Genomic DNA, 20,483 nt, shown 5'->3' with positions numbered 1-20,483 from the left:
TCATTATAGATGGTACATTCATTAAAATAATTTTTTAATGACATAATGAAAACTTCTTGCAATATGTTTGAAAATTTAGATGAAAAGAGCAAGAAAATATAATTTACCAAAACATACTCGAGAAGTAGAAAACCCAAACTGTCCTCTAAGCATTAAAGAAAATGAATCAATAATTAATTTTTTCCGTAAGACCAGAAGCTTCAGAGAATTCTATCAAGCATTCAAGAAAACATTCTAGTCTTAAACTCTTCCAGAGATTAGAAAAAGAGAGTACATCTTTTCCAAAAATCCCTTTCACAGATTTTCCTGGAGGAGCGGCCATAGCACAGGAATAGACAGCAGTCTTGGAGAGTTACAATCAGTTAAGGAGAGAGTGGCAAATGTAGCTAAGTGTACTCTGGCCTCTCTTCACATCACTTGTCCTTTTTTGTTTTTTCAGCTGCCGTTGGCTCTTCATTGTGGTACGTGGGCTTCTCGTTGCAGTGGCTTCTCTTGTTGTGGAGCGCTGGCTCAGTAGTTGAGGCACATGGGCTCAGTAGTTGTGGCTTGCGGGCTCTAGCACGCAGGCTCAGTAGTTGTGGCGCACGGGCTTAGTTGCTCTGCGGCGCGTGGGATCTTCCCAGGCCAGGGCTCGAACCCGTGTCCCCTGCATTGGCAGGCGGATTCTTAACCACTGTGCCACCAGGGAAGTCCCAGATCACTTGTCTTTTACCTTTTACTAAAGATTTTGTGGAGAGGAATGTGTGGGAGGTTGCCTTCTCATCTAAGACGGAAAGTTTCCATGGTTTCCTCTATTAGGTATGACCTTTGCTATAGTTTTTGGTAGATAGCTCTTACCACACTGAGATTCAATTTTCTCAAACTTTCTTTCTATTAAGATGATATATGTGCATTGCTAGATGGCACATTATTCCTTTTACACACTGCTAGACTCAATTTGCTAACATTTTGTGTAGAATTTTTGCATCTGTGTTCATGAGTAAGATTGCTATATAACTTCTCTAGAGCCTCACTTACAGCTGGGGGCAGGGAATCAGAGAACGCAGTTCCCAACCTACAACTTAAACTTGGAACTGCTTTCTAAAACAACAAGTTGGCTGCATCTTCTATCTCTTAACTATGCACCTCTTTATAGTTCTACACATCAGCCATTTCTCTTTGAAAACCCACATACTTACCCTTATTTAAGTAAAACCTCAAAAGACTCCACTACCAATTCTCAAGTGTTTCTCTCCACGAAAGTCTTTGCCAAGACACAAAAGATTTCCTTAAACTGAGGAAGAACGTGTATGTGTGTACCATGCATGCCCATCCTCCCATATACTCGTTGGTCCCCCAATGTTTGTGGTGCCTTTGTACCTGCCAACAAAAACCTGTCTTCCATTGTAGAGAATGACCCCTAAACATGTTCTTACTGGGTAAAAGCTCCTGACAAGAAAATAAAAGGTGGGACTTCCCTGGTGGTGTAGTGGTTAAGAATCCACCTGCCAACGTACGGGACACGGGCTCGAGCCCTGGTCTGGGAAGATCCCACACGTCGCCGAGCAACTAAGCCCGTGCGCCACAACTAATGAGCCCGAGGGCCACAACTACTGAAGCCCCCGCACCTAGAGCCGGTGCGCCACAACAAGAGAAGCCACCTCAAGGAGAAGCCCGCGCACTGCAACAAAGAGTAGCCCCTCTGCTTGCCACAACTCGAGAAGGCCCGTGCACAGTAACAAAGACCCAACGCAGCCTTAAATAAATAAATAGATTTTTTAAATTTTTTTAAAAAGAAAATAAAACATTAATTTTTTGTTTTTCAAACAGATAATACTGTTAATATTTCTCACGTAGTCTACACTGCATTCTGGTATGCAGATGAGCTAGTCAGGGAAACAACTGTGCCCTCGAAGTAGGTGGTGAGGCCAGCGGCACTTGACTCTGCAGCTGGGGGGACAGCTCATTTCTGAGCCCCGTCTTCCATGCAGCAAGCACTTGTGTTTACCCGCTGTCCTATCACACCACATTACCTGCCCGCTACCAGCTCTGCCTGTCTGGGGTTCTTTTCTCTTTACAAAAATATTCAGTCCTCTGCCATCTTCCCAGGCTCTCCCACAGCCCACCGACCCCTTTTATAGCACTTGTCACCAAACTGTTCGCCGGGCACAAGACGCGTCCTATGCAGGTTGGCCGAAAGGCTGAGTCAATGCTGGATGGAATGAATGACTGCGAAGCAGCCACAGAAAATGCGCTCTTTAAATTCTAGTCCCCTCCTCCTTCCTAAGCGAATCTTTCCCTCCTTTTGCTTCCACCACTTCCTAGCTGTGGTACCTTATGGCAAGTGCTTTACCTCTCTGTGCCTCATTCCTTCAAATGTCCAATAGGGATAAGTCATCATGCTGTTGCAAAATGAAGCTCCTTGGTCACAGGGATCGTCACTGGGACTCTGAACGGAGAGCCCTCAGCACAGAGCCTAGGCAAACAAGGCCTCAATAAGGGTCCGTCAAAAGAAAGTTTCTCTAAACTGCTGTCGACCTCGCCTCCTTTCTCATTTTCTGCTACACATCCCCACCCACTTGCTCTGTCTCCCCCTCACCCCTTGTCTTTCCCCATCCTGTCTCCCTTTGAAGACCCGCCGTCCTTCCCTCCTCCAGGAAACCTTCTAGATTCCTCAAAGCCCTTTGGCGGCCCTACCTCTGTGGGGCCTCCAGCTCTTTTCAGCCTCTAAGCCTCCAACCTTCTTCCTCCGGCTCCGGCTGGTTCTGTGAGTCGCAGGGGGCCTCGGCCTCCTCCTCCCTCTCCCCTTTAACCAAGAGCTCCAGAAGGGCAGGACTGAGGGGTCGCCGGCCCAGCTCCCCCCACGCCTGGCACAGTGCTGGCCAGTAAGAGGTGCTAAGAAAGGTCGATAAAGAGTTGGAGGGGAGGGGGTGCTGCTTCCTTGCGAGGGCGAGGGCGGGGAGTGGAGCGGCAGGCCTCTCCAGCGCCCCTGCCTTCCCCAGCCATCGAGCTGATCAAGGACCTGGTCAACTACGACGTGTGCCCGGCGCTGCTCAAGGGCCTCGTGGCGCTGCTGATACCGTCCTTCAAGGAGACCAGCAAACAGCAGTCCCCAAACAGCGGTAGGGATCCACTGAGAACGGGGTGGTGGACCCCGACGGGGCAGGGTGGAAGACGAGGACGAGGGGTCCTCCAGTCTCACGGCCACTCCTCCCTCTTCCAGACTCTTCGGTTCTGCAGCTCAGCACCCACCTGCCGTGGTTCTTGCAGCAGGCCGCGGCCGCCAAGGCCATCAGGTAAGCGGGCAGCAGGTAGTGGGCGGATGCGGCAAGCCAGGCCCCGGCGCTGCCCACGGCGCTCCGGCCGCCAGAGGGTCCCACGGGGCCGCCGCAGCACGAATCCCACCCCCACCCCACGCCATCCCACCCCAGGATCCTGGCGCGAGGCAACACGAGCCTGGCCGAGGAGATGCTGCACCTGCGCGTGGTGCACAGCCTCATGGCCGCCATGGGCAACATGGACCACAGCAACAGCCAGCGGGAGGCCAGCCTCACGCTAGAGGTGCGCTGGGCGGCCGGGTGGCGGGCGGCAGGGCGGCGCGGCAGGCACAGCGCGTGGGCACGGCAGTCACGCCCCCTCGCCCGCCCACGCAGTACTTTGTGCAGTTATTCCCAGTGGTGGAGGAGCACGTGCGCAGGTCCATGGGGGAGGAACTCTACAAGCTCTTCCATGTAAGTGCCTCCGCCCCGCCGCGCCCCGCGGGACACAACAGTGCCCCTGTGCACAGCCCAGCGCACGGCCCCTCCCCCTGTACACCCCACACACAGATCGGCCTCGGGGCCGGCGGCGGGAGGGACTGCCCCGGCTTGGGTTTCTCCACCTGGCATCCTTCCGTCCCCTTTCCTGCCCTTCCAGTCAGGCTAAGAGCCTGACCGCAGCCTGCAACCTCCATGTGCCCACGCCCAACTCCAAGTCCAGGCTGCCCTGGCATCCAGCCCAGTTCCCCTTGCTCCTGTCCTCAGGGCAACGCCGAGGACTTGTACAGGAGAATAGATAGCACTCAGGCGGACATCTTGGCGGCCAATGAAGTCAATGTCACCAAAGGTGAGTGGGGTGTGAGGGGGCTGGAGCAGAGGTGCGGTGGCACCCACACTCAGGCTCATCTCCCTGTCCCCAGAGCTGCATCTCAGTGGCCTCTCCGACAGCACCATGAGCTCTTACTTTGGCCATTGTAATCAGGGTCAGGTGGCCTACATCACACACTTCCAGAGGGAGGCTGTGGGAGAAAAGGAGCAACAGAGCCTCCAAGGCAAGCCAGGAAGCCCAGGCTGTGTGGCAGGGAAGCCTGGCAGGAGGAAGGAGCCAGGGCCAAGCTCCGGTTGACTCTTCTTGGCCCTTGGTGGGAGGCTGGGGATCTGCCCGCCAGAAGGGGAAAAGGAGAGCTGGCTGGGAAGGGTTCAATAAACAAACGGTCTTGCTATCTATCTGGTGTCCGTGTGTGGAGGGCAGAGGGCGATCTAGTGAGAGTTATGATGACGGGTCGGGGTGCCTCTGCTCACCAAGGAAAAACGCTGGTCTGAGAGGAAGGACCACCAACGTCGCAGAAGATTCAAGGGCACAGCCTGTGGAGCGGGCCTTACCTCAGCTCCCTGCTGGCCCCTGCGCTCTCCCCTCCAGGACACCACACCCACCTGGTTTTTCTCCTGCCTCTCCGGTTGCTTCCTTTCATTCTCTTTTGCTGATTCCTCCTCTTCAACCCAGCTTCCTTCAAGGTGGAGTGAGGCAGGACTCTGACCTGGGGCCTCTTCCCTACCTTTACACCCTGGTGATTCCATTGCTTTAAATACCACTTCTGTGCAACGACTCCCACGTTTCTATTTCCAGCTAAACATTTCTACCTCATGGTGTTGTCGACGAAAAATTTAATCTTAGTCGATGTAAGAAAGCAATGAAAAATTTTATTCGAGCCAAATTGTGGCATATGAGCCGAGAACAGCCTCTCGGAAAGCTCCAAGTACTGTTCTGCCTGTGAGAGGTCAAAGCACAGTTATCCAGGGCTTTGTTCGTTAAATGACGTACACAGTGACATTCACACAATCCACATCGACACCTACAAAGCAGGTAATGGGTCAGGGGTCATCAGGGCCCCTTACAAGATCAAGGAGGAAGGTTATCTCCTAAGGAGTTATCTTGTTGATACTAGGAGAAGGTTGCTCTTTACAGTTGACCAGGTATTTCTGCCGACCAGGAGGTGGGTCGATGCATGGTGCAGATACGCAATGCACAGTAGAGGGAAGAGAGGAGGCCAAAGGGCAGAGAAAATTATTCATGTTCAAATTTTCCTTGACTCGCTTTAGAATATGCATTTGTATTTCATCAGTGTCCAAAGCTGAACTCCCAGTCCTGTGCCATCTTCCCCAACTCAACTGATGGCAACTCATCCTTCCTGCCACTCAGAACAAAATCGTGGTGTCCTCCTTGATGTCTCTCTTTAACCTCTGGATCCATCCTGTCTGTTGACTCTACCTTCCAAATATATCCAGGATCCAACTATGTCTCACTACCTCCATTGCTAATACTCGGGTCCAAGCCACCATCATCTCTCTTCTAGATGACTCTGCTTTCTGCCCCGTTCTCTTTGTCAGCACAGCAGCCCTAGTGGTCCTTGTAAACTTCAGATTCTGTCACTCTGCTCAGAACCTTGCAGCGCTCTCCATTTCACTGAGTAAAGCCCAAGCCCTTACTGTTACGGCCTCCAGGGTGATCTAGGCTCCCATGACTTCTGAACTCTCTCCTACTTCTCTCTCTCTTCTTCACTGGGCACCAGACACATTGGCTGTGTGGTTCTTGAAGTTGACAAAACAAGCTCCCGCTTTAGGGCTTTTGTGCAGACTTTTCTGCTGAACACTTGAGAGAGGTCCTCTTCCTAGAACCCTCACCCCAGGTGTCTGCATGGCTAACTCCATGACCTCCTTTCAACTCTTTACACAAAAGGTATCTTCTCAGGACTTACCTGGTGGTGCAGTGGATAAGACTCCGTGCTCCCAATACAGGGGGCCGGGGTTTGATCCCTGTTCCGGGACCTAGATCCCACATGCTGCAACTAAGGGTTCTCATGCCGTAGCTAAAGATCATGCGTGCCGCAGTTCAGACCTGGCTCAGCCAAATAAATAGATATTTTTCAAAATAAATAAATAAAAAGTAAAACTTAAGTATAATACAAATATCCAAAACAAATATACTTACATAAAATTTATTACTATACATTTATTCTCCCCCAACTTGTTATTTCCAAAAGTTCAAAACTACAACAACTTGAAAGAATGAGTACCTATGACACATTTTCTTTTTCTCTCTCTGTTTACTGGGCTTTTTGAAAGTTTCAGATGTCATGACATTTCACTGCTAAATATTTCACATTATGTCTCTACTAAGAATAAGGCCTTTCTCCTACATAATTACTATATCAGTATTGTGGTAGTGTGAGTCGTAGCCTCCAAATACATCCACATCCTGATCCCAGGAACCTGTAGATATGTTACTTCACACGGTAAAAGGGATTCTGCAGGTGTGATTAAGGATCTTGAGATGGGGAGATTCTCCTGGATTACCTAGGTGGGCCCCAGGTAATTACGAGACTCTTTATACGGCAGGAGGATCCAGAGTTAGGAGACGACACGACAGAAGCAAGAGATTTGGACTGCAAGGAAGGAGTCACAGGCCAAGGAATGAAGCCAGCTTTCTAAAGGCAAGGGAACAGATTCTCCCTTGAAGCCTCTAGAAAGAATGCAGCCCTGTCAACACCTTAATTCTAGACTCCTGCCGTCCAGAAGTTGTTTTAAGTCACTAAGCGTGTGATAATTTGTTACAGCAGCAAGAAAACAAATACAATTATTAATTGAATACTGTCACGTGAAATAGAGTACACACTAAAATTTCCACAAAGGCACCAAAAGTGTACCTTCTGCTTTCTTCCTGCCTTCCTTTCCTTGGTGTGTTATTGGGTTTTGTTCAGGATTCAGTTAAGGTTTGTATATTGCATTTGATTGTCATGCAGTATAAGCTTTTTCTTGTCTGTTTAACTTATATATTGTATTCATTTTGGGCTGTGTTGGGTCTTCCTTGCGGTGCGCAGGCTTCTCAGTGCGGTGGCTTCTCTTGTTGCCGAGCACGGGCTCTAGGTGAGCGGGCTTCAGTGCTTGTGGCACTCGGGCTCAGTAGTTGTGCTGCCCGGGCTTAGTTGCTCCGCGGCATGGGGGATCTTCCGGGACCAATGCTCGAACCCGTGTCCCCTGCAGTGAGAGGCGGATTCTTAACCCCTGTACCACCAGGGAAGCCCTAAGCTTACTTCTAAAATTAAAATTTAGAGCAATTACTTGCGGTCTTCATCCACATTAGAAACTGGAAAACTACAGATGATCTTGAGCATTGCCTTTCCTTTTTTTTTTCTTTTTTCTTTGTTTCTTGTTTTTTTTTTTCCACCGCGCCGAGTGGCCTGCTGGGTTTCAGTTCCCCAACCGAGATCAAACCCGCGCCCCCTGCCGTGGAAGCGTGGAGCCCTAACCACTGGTCCAGGGATTGCCAGGGAATTCCTCGAATTTCTTATTTTTAACAGTTCTAGTTTTAAGGCTAAACTACCTCATCAGAAAGTGTATATTTGAATGTTTATCATACAAACATCGACCAACTATACTTCAATTTTTTTGAAGCTTTTACAAAAGCCAAGTTACACAAGTGCAGCAGTTAGAACCACAATCCCAGAGAGGTGGGTCTCCCCGGAAGTGCTCACGTACTGCCTTGAACAATCCTTTGCAAACACATGTGCCCAAGCCTGAACTTGAATTCACGACCTAACCAAAGCCAGGTTAAGTGGATAATCTACAGCGAGCAACCGTCTACTGAACGACTGACTGCTCTGTGCCAGGCCGCGTGCCGTGCACGAGAAGCAGTTCAACTTTATTATGCCTGGTGCTCTCCAAGAAGATAAACCCGAAGCGCTAGGAACAAAGCGCGTTTTTAAGCTGAGTATTTGAATTCCTTATAACTTGTGAGGCCGCTCGCGCTTAGAAAGTGGGGGGTCACTTCTCTTGCGCCTCTTTCTCTTCCTTCCCCGGCGCTGCCTTCCTCAAACCAGGAACGATACCTCCTCCTCAGAACACCATGCGCACTCCACGAGCACCAGTTGCCCCGTCCACACGAAGCTCGCCTCCTGAAGACAACCTCAGAGAAACATGACACAACACCTTGCTCTCACCGAGGACTGCAGTTGTTTGAACAGCTCGCCACTGTATTATACCGCTCCGCCAACCAGGTTAATTCTATGCGCTTGCCAGGATTCCGAAATCACACGTATGTCACACTAACAAACCATCACAAAAACGGCCTACAGCCAAGTCAAAACAGTGTTGCCACTCTTTGCAGCGTGTAACGCTACCAGCACAAATCCACCAAAATACAAAACATTTCTTTTTTTTGCACGAATTTATTAGCTTTGTATAAAACAAAGCCTCAAAAAATTGGGTAGAAACTCGGAATTGTTTCTCTCCACGGAAATCTTTAGTAAAAGGCGAAAGATTTATGCGTTCTGAAGAGAAACCAGAGTATGCCGTCATAACCGCTCACACAGTCCTCGGCTAACTGGAAGTCCCAAGGCACCAACGGTAACTATTTACCCGCAAACAACCAGTGAGTTCTGCAATTATTTCACACACCTCTGTGAAAATATCCTGATTTCGAGTGGGGGCGGGAGTCAAAAGAAATAGAAGGCTAGAGCCTTTTGAAAGTAGGCAAGATCCCGTTTGCAATGCATTGTGGGTATGTAAATGAAGCTGAGTCACCAACCTCGCGCTTCGGCAAATGCCTTCATTAGTTTTCCTGCTCGGTCTAGAGCCACCACCAGGGGGCGTGGCAGAAACCAGATAGGAATATAGTCCAACCAGAAAGTCTTGTTTTATTTTGTTTTGTTTTTATTAAGGGACGACATTTATTCCTTTTCCAAATGTTACAGTAACACCAGGGGGAAGAAAATGGTTTTAGCAGTTAGGGAAAAAAAAAGTGCAAATCTGGGGTTTGGCTGTTAAAAGTTATTTACAACAATGTGCGGGGAGGGAAGAAAAGAAGTTGTTTCACATCACAGGTCTCCCCACAGCCCCAAAGCTTAATACTTGCTTACAAGTCAAAAAAGAGACAGTTGATTCACAAGCTGGAGGTTGGAACTTGAGTAAGACATTTAGAAAAACCTAGACAAGGGCAGTGTCCATCCCCGCCCAGGTGCCACTGCAGGCACAGCACAAGAGACTACAAACAGCAGGGGAACGTGGACACTCAGGGTTTGGGAGTGTAGGCACCCCCACCTCTGGCTCAGGGATTTGGGGAGTAAACACAACCTACCTGGAGAAGAATTGGGGAAGACAACCAGCAAACTGCCTTCTGCGTGGCTGGGAAAGGGAAGGAGGTAGGGCCAGGGGCAGGAGAATTTCACATCACTAACCTAACTTGGGAAACTGCAAGGGACCATCTTCAACTGGCCTTAAGAGCAAGAGCAGATGGATGATGGTGTTGCCGAAATATCAGCTTGCCTGTGCACCAATGCCGAACAGAAATACAGAGACAGAGATTTTGGAGGAAGAGAGAGATGGCTTTATTTTTCTGCCAGGCAGAAAGGAAGACACAGCAGGCTAGCGCCTGAAGAACTGTGCCCCCATCTCCTTCGGGAATCGGAAAAGATTTTATATGTGGGGCTCGCAGTCTGGCATATATGATAAGGATCAAAATACTGAGGGTCTTGCATTCTTCTTCTTCCTGCGTTATTTCAAAACAGTCACTGCTGGCATCAGGTAGCCCGGTAACTGCGTCGGTGCGTTTCGGGGATGTTGGCCTGAGTGACCTTCTTTCTGAAATGCAAATGTTACAGGGGATGATTTGCTACAAGGCAGTGCAGGATGTAATTCACATAGTGTTAAAGAGTCATAGGTTTGGGATGTCCCTGGTGGCACAGTGGTTAAGAATCCACCTGCCGGGCTTCCCTGGTCCCGCAATGGTTGAGAGTCCGCCTGCAGATGCAGCGGACACGTGTTCGTGCCCCGGTCCGGGAAGATTCCGCATGCCGCGGAGCGGCTAGGCCCGTGAGCCATGGCCGTTGAGCCTGCGCGTCCGGAGCCTGTGCTCCGCAACGGGAGAGGCCACAACAGTGAGAGGCCCGCGTACCACAAAAAGAAAAAAAAAAAAAAAATCCACCTGCCAATGCAGGGGACACGGGTTCGAACCCTGGCCCGGTAAGTTCCCACATGCCAAGGAGCAACTCAGCCGGTGTGCCACAACAACTGAGCCCAAATGCCACAACTCCAGATGCCCGCGTGCCTAGAGGCCGTGCTCTGCAACAAGAGAAGCCACCCAATGAGAAGCCCGTGCACTTCAACGAAGAGTAGCCCCCGCTCGCCGCAACTAGAGAAACCCCGCGCGCAACAACGAAAAACCAATGCAGCCATACATAGTAAATAAATAAATAATAATGTCCATAAATTAAAAAGAAAAGAAAAGAAAGACACTTTCCACTTTAGAGCAAAGGGCAGGCATGCTTACTGACTGCTATAAAACATTCAGGTTCTCTGAAATCAGGGTTCCTCTTTGTAATAAAATCCATTGCATAAGCAGGCGTTCATCTGTGTTACTCCCATTGGACTTGGGGGCAAAGGGAACTGATTCAAAAAGAGAAAACCCATATAATCAATATGAAGACTATAAAAGGAGACATCATTATAGATGGTACATTCATTAAAATGATTTTTTTAATGACATAATGAAAACTTCTTGCAATATGTTTGAAACTTTAGACGAAAACAGCGAGAAAATATAATTTACCAAAACATACTCAAGAAGTAGAAAACCCAAAGTGTCCTCTAACCATTAAAGGAATCAGTAATTAATTTTTTCCATAAGATCAGAAGCTTCAGAGAATTCAATCAAACATTCAAGAAAACATTCTAGTCTTAAACTCTTCCAGAGATTAGAAAAAGAGAGTACATCTTTTCCAAAAATCCCTTTCACAGATTTTCCTGGAGGAGCGGCCATAGCACAGGAATAGACAGCAGTCTTGGAGAGTTACAATCAGTTAAGGAGAGAGTGGCAAATGTAGCTAAGTGTACTCTGGTCTCTCTTCACATCACTTGTCCTTTTTTGTTTTTTCGGCTGCCGTTGGGTCTTCGTTGTGGTACGTGGGCTTCTAGTTGCAGTGGCTTCTCTTGTTGTGGAGCGCTGGCTCAGTAGTTGAGGCACGTGGGCTCAGCAGTTGTGGCTTGCAGGCTCTAGCACGCAGGCTCAGTAGTTGTGGCGCACGGGCTTAGTTGCTCCGCGGGGCGTGGGATCTTCCCAGGCCAGGGCTCGAATCCGTGTCCCCTGCATTGGCAGGCGGATTCTTAACCACTGTGCCACCAGGGAAGTCCCAGATCACTTGTCTTTTACCTTTTACTAAAGATTTTGTGGAGAGGAATGTGTGGGAGGGTGCCTTCTCATCTAAGACGGAAAGTTTCCAAGGTTTCATCTATTAGGTATGACCTTTGCTATAGTTTTTGGTAGATAGCTCTTACCACACTGAGATTCAATTTTCTCAAACTTTCTTTCTATTAAGATCATATATGTGCATTGCTAGATGGCACATTATTCCTTTTACACACTGCTAGACTCAATTTGCTAATATTTTGTGTAGAATTTTTGCATCTGTGTTCATGAGTAAGATTGCTATATAACTTCTCTAGAGCCTCACTTACAGCTGGGGGCAGGGAATCAGAGAACGCAGTTCCCAACCTACAACTTAAACTTGGAACGGCTTTCTAAAACAACAAGTTGGCTGCATCTTCTATCTCTTAACTATGCACCTCTTTCTAGTTCTACACATCAGCCATTTGTCTTTGAAATCCCACATACTTACCCTTATTTAAGTAAAACCTCAAAAGATTCCACTACCAATTCTCAAGTGTTTCTCTCCACGAAAGTCTTTGCCAAGACACAAAAGATTTCCTTAAACTGGGGAGGAATGTGTATGTGTGTACCATGCATGCCCATCCTCCCATATACTCGTTGGTCCCCCAACGTTTGTGGTGCCTTTGTACCTACCAACAAAAACTTGTCTTCCATTGTAGAGAATGACCCCTAAACATGTTCTTACTGGGTAAAAGCTCCTGACAAGAAAATAAAAGGTGGGACTTCCCTGGTGGCGTAGTGGTTAAGAATCCACCTGCCAACGTACGGGACACGGGCTCGAGCCCTGGTCCGGGAATATCCCACATGTCGCCGAGCAACTAAGCCCGTGCACCACAACTACTGAGCACGAGGGCCACAACTACTGTAGGCCCCGCACCTAGAGCCGGTGCGCCACAACAAGAGAAGCCACCTCAAGGAGAAGCCCGTGCACTGCAACAAAGAGTAGCCCCTCTGCTTACCGCAACTCGAGAAGGCCCGTGCACAGTAACAAAGACCCAACGCAGCCTTAAATAAATAGATTTTTTAAATTTTTTTAAAAAGAAAATAAAACATTAATTTTTGTTTTTCAAACAGATAATACTGTTAATATTTCTCACGTAGTCTACACTGCATTCTGGTATGCAGATGAGCTAGTCAGGGAAACAACTGTGCCCTCGAAGTAGGTGGTGAGGCCAGCGGCACTTGACTCTGCAGCTGGGGGGACAGCTCATTTCTGAGCCCCGTCTTCCATGCAGCAAGCACTTGTGTTTACCCGCTGTCCTATCACACCACATTACCTGCCCGCTACCAGCTCTGCCTGTCTGGGGTTCTTTTCTCTTTACAAAAATATTCAGTCCTCTGCCATCTTCCCAGGCTCTCCCACAGCCCACCGACCCCTTTTATAGCACTTGTCACCAAACTGTTCGCCGGGCACAAGACGCGTCCTATGCAGGTTGGCCGAAAGGCTGAGTCAATGCTGGATGGAATGAATGACTGCGAAGCAGCCACAGAAAATGCGCTCTTTAAATTCTAGTCCCCTCCTCCTTCCTAAGCGAATCTTTCCCTCCTTTTGCTTCCACCACTTCCTAGCTGTGGTACCTTATGGCAAGTGCTTTACCTCACTGTGCCTCATTCCCTCAAATGTCCAATAGGGATAAGTCATCATGCTGTTGCAAAATGAAGCTCCTTGGTCACAGGGATCGTCACTGGGACTCTGAAAGGAAAGCCCTCAGCACAGAGCCTAGGCAAACAAGGCCTCAATAAGGGTCCATCAGAAAGCAAAGTTTCTCTAAACTGCTGTCGACCTCGCCTCCTTTCTCATTTTCTGCTACACATCCCCACTCACTTCCTCTGTCTCCCCCTCACCCCTTGTCTTTCCCCATCCTGTCTCCCTGTGAAGACCCGCCGTCCTTCCCTCCTCCAGGAAACCTTCTAGATTCCTCAAAGCCCTTTGGCGGCCCTACCTCTGTGGGGCCTCCAGCTCTTTTCAGCCTCTAAGCCTCCAACCTTCTTCCTCCGGCTCCGGCTGGTTCTGTGAGTCGCAGGGGGCCTCGGCCTCCTCCTCCCTCTCCCCTTTAACCAAGAGCTCCAGAAGGGCAGGACTGAGGGGTCGCCGGCCCAGCTCCCCCCACGCCTGGCACAGTGCTGGCCAGTAAGAGGTGCTAAGAAAGGTCGATAAAGAGTTGGAGGGGAGGGGGTGCTGCTTCCTTGCGAGGGCGAGGGCGGGGAGTGGAGCGGCGGGCCTCTCCAGCGCCCCTGCCTTCCCCAGCCATCGAGCTGATCAAGGACCTGGTCAACTACGACGTGTGCCCGGCGCTGCTCAAGGGCCTCGTGGCGCTGCTGATACCGTCCTTCAAGGAGACCAGCAAACAGCAGTCCCAGATCGTCAGCGGTAGGGATCCACTGAGAACGGGGTGGTGGACCCCGACGGGGCAGGGTGGAAGATGAGGGCGAGGGGTCCTCCAGCCTCACGGCCATTCCTCCCTCTTCCAGACTCTTCGGTTCTGCAGCTCAGCACCCACCTGCCGTGGTTCTTGCAGCAGGCCGCGGCCGCCAACGCCACCGGGTAAGCGGGCAGCAGGTAGTGGGCGGATGCGGCAAGCCAGGCCCCGGCGCTGCCCACGGGCCCCCAAGAGCGCTCCGGCCGCCAGAGGGTCCCACGGGGCCGCCGCAGCACGAATCCCACCCCCACCCCACGCCATCCCACCCCAGGATCCTGGCGCGAGGCAACACGAGCCTGGCCGAGGAGATGCTGCACCTGCGCGTGGTGCACAGCCTCATGGCCGCCATGGGCAACATGGACCACAGCAACAGCCAGCGGGAGGCCAGCCTCACGCTAGAGGTGCGCTGGGCGGCCGGGTGGCGGGCGGCAGGGCGGCGCGGCAGGCACAGCGCGTGGGCACGGCAGTCACGCCCCCTCGCCCGCCCACGCAGTACTTTGTGCAGTTATTCCCAGTGGTGGAGGAGCACGTGCGCAGGTCCATGGGGGAGGAACTCTACAAGCTCTTCCATGTAAGTGCCTCCGCCCCGCCGCGCCCCGCGGGACACAACAGTGCCCCTGTGCACAGCCCAGCGCACGGCCCCTCCCCCTGTACACCCCACACACAGATCGGCCTCGGGGCCGGCGGCGGGAGGGACTGCCCCGGCTTGGGTTTCTCCACCTGGCATCCTTCCGTCCCCTTTCCTGCCCTTCCAGTCAGGCTAAGAGCCTGACCGCAGCCTGCAACCTCCATGTGCCCACGCCCAACTCCAAGTCCAGGCTGCCCTGGCATCCAGCCCAGTTCCCCTTGCTCCTGTCCTCAGGGCAACGCCGAGGACTTGTACAGGAGAATAGATAGCACTCAGGCGGACATCTTGGCGGCCAATGAAGTCAATGTCACCAAAGGTGAGTGGGGTGTGAGGGGGCTGGAGCAGAGGTGCGGTGGCACCCACACTCAGGCTCATCTCCCTGTCCCCAGAGCTGCATCTCAGTGGCCTCTCCGACAGCACCATGAGCTCTTACTTTGGCCATTGTAATCAGGGTCAGGTGGCCTACATCACACACTTCCAGAGGGAGGCTGTGGGAGAAAAGGAGCAACAGAGCCTCCAAGGCAAGCCAGGAAGCCCAGGCTGTGTGGCAGGGAAGCCTGGCAGGAGGAAGGAGCCAGGGCCAAGCTCCGGTTGACTCTTCTTGGCCCTTGGTGGGAGGCTGGGGATCTGCCCGCCAGAAGGGGAAAAGGAGAGCTGGCTGGGAAGGGTTCAATAAACAAACGGTCTTGCTATCTATCTGGTGTCCGTGTGTGGAGGGCAGAGGGCGATCTAGTGAGAGTTATGATGACGGGTCGGGGTGCCTCTGCTCACCAAGGAAAAACGCTGGTCTGAGAGGAAGGACCACCAACGTCGCAGAAGATTCAAGGGCACAGCCTGTGGAGCGGGCCTTACCTCAGCTCCCTGCTGGCCCCTGCGCTCTCCCCTCCAGGACACCACACCCACCTGGTTTTTCTCCTGCCTCTCCGGTTGCTTCCTTTCATTCTCTTTTGCTGATTCCTCCTCTTCAACCCAGCTTCCTTCAAGGTGGAGTGAGGCAGGACTCTGACCTGGGGCCTCTTCCCTACCTTTACACCCTGGTGATTCCATTGCTTTAAATACCACTTCTGTGCAACGACTCCCACGTTTCTATTTCCAGCTAAACATTTCTACCTCATGGTGTTGTCGACGAAAAATTTAATCTTAGTCGATGTAAGAAAGCAATGAAAAATTTTATTCGAGCCAAATTGTGGCATATGAGCCGAGAACAGCCTCTCGGAAAGCTCCAAGTACTGTTCTGCCTGTGAGAGGTCAAAGCACAGTTATCCAGGGCTTTGTTCGTTAAATGACGTACACAGTGACATTCACACAATCCACATCGACACCTACAAAGCAAGTAATGGGTCAGGGGTCATCAGGGCCCCTTACAAGATCAAGGAGGAAGGTTATCTCCTAAGGAGTTATCTTGTTGATACTAGGAGAAGGTTGCTCTTTACAGTTGACCAGGTATTTCTGCCGACCAGGAGGTGGGTCGATGCATGGTGCAGATACGCAATGCACAGTAGAGGGAAGAGAGGAGGCCAAAGGGCAGAGAAAATTATTCATGTTCAAATTTTCCTTGACTCGCTTTAGAATATGCATTTGTATTTCATCAGTGTCCAAAGCTGAACTCCCAGTCCTGTGCCATCTTCCCCAACTCAACTGATGGCAACTCATCCTTCCTGCCACTCAGAACAAAATCGTGGTGTCCTCCTTGATGTCTCTCTTTAACCTCTGGATCCATCCTGTCTGTTGACTCTACCTTCCAAATATATCCAGGATCCAACTATGTCTCACTACCTCCATTGCTAATACTCGGGTCCAAGCCACCATCATCTCTCTTCTAGATGACTCTGCTTTCTGCCCCGTTCTCTTTGTCAGCACAGCAGCCCTAGTGGTCCTTGTAAACTTCAGATTCTGTCACTCTGCTCAGAACCTTGCAGCGCTCTCCATTTCACTGAGTAAAGCCCAAGCCCTTACTGTTACGGCCTCCAGGGTGATCTAGGCTCCCATGACTTCTGAACTCTCTCCTACTTCTCTCTCTCTTCTTCACTGGGCACCAGACACATTGGCTGTGTGGTTCTTGAAGTTGACAAAACAAGCTCCCGCTTTAGGGCTTTTGTGCAGACTTTTCTGCTGAACACTTGAGAGAGGTCCTCTTCCTAGAACCCTCACCCCAGGTGTCTGCATGGCTAACTCCATGACCTCCTTTCAACTCTTTACACAAAAGGTATCTTCTCAGGACTTACCTGGTGGTGCAGTGGATAAGACTCCGTGCTCCCAATACAGGGGGCCGGGGTTTGATCCCTGTTCCGGGACCTAGATCCCACATGCTGCAACTAAGGGTTCTCATGCCGTAGCTAAAGATCATGCGTGCCGCAGTTCAGACCTGGCTCAGCCAAATAAATAGATATTTTTCAAAATAAATAAATAAAAAGTAAAACTTAAGTATAATACAAATATCCAAAACAAATATACTTACATAAAATTTATTACTATACATTTATTCTCCCCCAACTTGTTATTTCCAAAAGTTCAAAACTACAACAACTTGAAAGAATGAGTACCTATGACACATTTTCTTTTTCTCTCTCTGTTTACTGGGCTTTTTGAAAGTTTCAGATGTCATGACATTTCACTGCTAAATATTTCACATTATGTCTCTACTAAGAATAAGGCCTTTCTCCTACATAATTACTATATCAGTATTGTGGTAGTGTGAGTCGTAGCCTCCAAATACATCCACATCCTGATCCCAGGAACCTGTAGATATGTTACTTCACACGGTAAAAGGGATTCTGCAGGTGTGATTAAGGATCTTGAGATGGGGAGATTCTCCTGGATTACCTAGGTGGGCCCCAGGTAATTACGAGACTCTTTATACGGCAGGAGGATCCAGAGTTAGGAGACGACACGACAGAAGCAAGAGATTTGGACTGCAAGGAAGGAGTCACAGGCCAAGGAATGAAGCCAGCTTTCTAAAGGCAAGGGAACAGATTCTCCCTTGAAGCCTCTAGAAAGAATGCAGCCCTGTCAACACCTTAATTCTAGACTCCTGCCGTCCAGAAGTTGTTTTAAGTCACTAAGCGTGTGATAATTTGTTACAGCAGCAAGAAAACAAATACAATTATTAATTGAATACTGTCACGTGAAATAGAGTACACACTAAAATTTCCACAAAGGCACCAAAAGTGTACCTTCTGCTTTCTTCCTGCCTTCCTTTCCTTGGTGTGTTATTGGGTTTTGTTCAGGATTCAGTTAAGGTTTGTATATTGCATTTGATTGTCATGCAGTATAAGCTTTTTCTTGTCTGTTTAACTTATATATTGTATTCATTTTGGGCTGTGTTGGGTCTTCCTTGCGGTGCGCAGGCTTCTCAGTGCGGTGGCTTCTCTTGTTGCCGAGCACGGGCTCTAGGTGAGCGGGCTTCAGTGCTTGTGGCACTCGGGCTCAGTAGTTGTGCTGCCCGGGCTTAGTTGCTCCGCGGCATGGGGGATCTTCCGGGACCAATGCTCGAACCCGTGTCCCCTGCAGTGAGAGGCGGATTCTTAACCCCTGTACCACCAGGGAAGCCCTAAGCTTACTTCTAAAATTAAAATTTAGAGCAATTACTTGCGGTCTTCATCCACATTAGAAACTGGAAAACTACAGATGATCTTGAGCATTGCCTTTCCTTTTTTTTTCTTTTTTCTTTGTTTCTTGTTTTTTTTTTTCCACCGCGCCGAGTGGCCTGCTGGGTTTCAGTTCCCCAACCGAGATCAAACCCGCGCCCCCTGCCGTGGAAGCGTGGAGCCCTAACCACTGGTCCAGGGATTGCCAGGGAATTCCTCGAATTTCTTATTTTTAACAGTTCTAGTTTTAAGGCTAAACTACCTCATCAGAAAGTGTATATTTGAATGTTTATCATACAAACATCGACCAACTATACTTCAATTTTTTTGAAGCTTTTACAAAAGCCAAGTTACACAAGTGCAGCAGTTAGAACCACAATCCCAGAGAGGTGGGTCTCCCCGGAAGTGCTCACGTACTGCCTTGAACAATCCTTTGCAAACACATGTGCCCAAGTCTGAACTTGAATTCACGACCTAACCAAAGCCAGGTTAAGTGGATAATCTACAGCGAGCAACCGTCTACTGAACGACTGACTGCTCTGTGCCAGGCCGCGTGCCGTGCACGAGAAGCAGTTCAACTTTATTATGCCTGGTGCTCTCCAAGAAGATAAACCCGAAGCGCTAGGAACAAAGCGCGTTTTTAAGCTGAGTATTTGAATTCCTTATAACTTGTGAGGCCGCTCGCGCTTAGAAAGTGGGGGGTCACTTCTCTTGCGCCTCTTTCTCTTCCTTCCCCGGCGCTGCCTTCCTCAAACCAGGAACGATACCTCCTCCTCAGAACACCATGCGCACTCCACGAGCACCAGTTGCCCCGTCCACACGAAGCTCGCCTCCTGAAGACAACCTCAGAGAAACATGACACAACACCTTGCTCTCACCGAGGACTGCAGTTGTTTGAACAGCTCGCCACTGTATTATACCGCTCCGCCAACCAGGTTAATTCTATGCGCTTGCCAGGATTCCGAAATCACACGTATGTCACACTAACAAACCATCACAAAAACGGCCTACAGCCAAGTCAAAACAGTGTTGCCACTCTTTGCAGCGTGTAACGCTACCAGCACAAATCCACCAAAATACAAAACATTTCTTTTTTTTGCACAAATTTATTAGCTTTGTATAAAACAAAGCCTCAAAAAATTGGGTAGAAACTCGGAATTGTTTCTCTCCACGGAAATCTTTAGTAAAAGGCGAAAGATTTATGCGTTCTGAAGAGAAACCAGAGTATGCCGTCATAACCGCTCACACAGTCCTCGGCTAACTGGAAGTCCCAAGGCACCAACGGTAACTATTTACCCGCAAACAACCAGTGAGTTCTGCAATTATTTCACACACCTCTGTGAAAATATCCTGATTTCGAGTGGGGGCGGGAGTCAAAAGAAATAGAAGGCTAGAGCCTTTTGAAAGTAGGCAAGATCCCGTTTGCAATGCATTGTGGGTATGTAAATGAAGCTGAGTCACCAACCTCGCGCTTCGGCAAATGCCTTCATTAGTTTTCCTGCTCGGTCTAGAGCCACCACCAGGGGGCGTGGCAGAAACCAGATAGGAATATAGTCCAACCAGAAAGTCTTGTTTTATTTTGTTTTGTTTTTATTAAGGGACGACATTTATTCCTTTTCCAAATGTTACAGTAACACCAGGGGGAAGAAAATGGTTTTAGCAGTTAGGGAAAAAAAAAGTGCAAATCTGGGGTTTGGCTGTTAAAAGTTATTTACAACAATGTGCGGGGAGGGAAGAAAAGAAGTTGTTTCACATCACAGGTCTCCCCACAGCCCCAAAGCTTAATACTTGCTTACAAGTCAAAAAAGAGACAGTTGATTCACAAGCTGGAGGTTGGAACTTGAGTAAGACATTTAGAAAAACCTAGACAAGGGCAGTGTCCATCCCCGCCCAGGTGCCACTGCAGGCACAGCACAAGAGACTACAAACAGCAGGGGAACGTGGACACTCAGGGTTTGGGAGTGTAGGCACCCCCACCTCTGGCTCAGGGATTTGGGGAGTAAACACAACCTACTTGGAGAAGAATTGGGGAAGACAACCAGCAAACTGCCTTCTGCGTGGCTGGGAAAGGGAAGGAGGTAGGGCCAGGGGCAGGAGAATTTCACATCACTAACCTAACTTGGGAAACTGCAAGGGACCATCTTCAACTGGCCTTAAGAGCAAGAGCAGATGGATGATGGTGTTGCCGAAATATCAGCTTGCCTGTGCACCAATGCCGAACAGAAATACAGAGACAGAGATTTTGGAGGAAGAGAGAGATGGCTTTATTTTTCTGCCAGGCAGAAAGGAAGACACAGCAGGCTAGCGCCTGAAGAACTGTGCCCCCATCTCCTTCGGGAATAGGAAAAGATTTTATATGTGGGGCTCGCAGTCTGACATATATGATAAGGA

The 20,483-nt window shown here is 49.6% G+C and overlaps 1 protein-coding gene and 2 non-coding genes across 3 annotated transcripts in view; 1 reads left to right on the top strand and 2 right to left on the bottom strand.

Annotated features, from left to right (window-relative positions):
* The window catches only part of ARMH1 (armadillo like helical domain containing 1), a 70,322-nt gene that overhangs the window by 44,383 nt on the left and 5,456 nt on the right, over positions 1–20,483 (top strand). Inside the window, exons 8-17 of the mRNA XM_073790727.1 lie at positions 2,982–3,101; positions 3,203–3,275; positions 3,411–3,540; positions 3,633–3,710; positions 4,002–4,083; positions 13,706–13,828; positions 13,930–14,002; positions 14,149–14,278; positions 14,371–14,448; positions 14,740–14,821. Of these exons, the coding sequence (XP_073646828.1) occupies positions 2,982–3,101; positions 3,203–3,275; positions 3,411–3,540; positions 3,633–3,710; positions 4,002–4,083; positions 13,706–13,828; positions 13,930–14,002; positions 14,149–14,278; positions 14,371–14,448; positions 14,740–14,821 (969 nt within the window). The remainder of the gene's footprint in view (positions 1–2,981; positions 3,102–3,202; positions 3,276–3,410; positions 3,541–3,632; positions 3,711–4,001; positions 4,084–13,705; positions 13,829–13,929; positions 14,003–14,148; positions 14,279–14,370; positions 14,449–14,739; positions 14,822–20,483) is intronic.
* LOC117310017 (U5 spliceosomal RNA) lies at positions 8,467–8,583 on the bottom strand. Its single transcript, XR_004524280.1, has one exon. It is a non-coding gene; the product is annotated as a U5 spliceosomal RNA (small nuclear RNA).
* Positions 19,204–19,320, bottom strand: LOC117310016 (U5 spliceosomal RNA). Its single transcript, XR_004524278.1, has one exon. It is a non-coding gene; the product is annotated as a U5 spliceosomal RNA (small nuclear RNA).

The sequence above is a fragment of the Tursiops truncatus genome, chromosome 1, assembly GCF_011762595.2.
Source record: "Tursiops truncatus isolate mTurTru1 chromosome 1, mTurTru1.mat.Y, whole genome shotgun sequence".
NCBI classification, from domain to species: domain Eukaryota; kingdom Metazoa; phylum Chordata; class Mammalia; order Artiodactyla; family Delphinidae; genus Tursiops; species Tursiops truncatus.
This window is presented reverse-complemented; position numbering and strand designations above follow the sequence as displayed.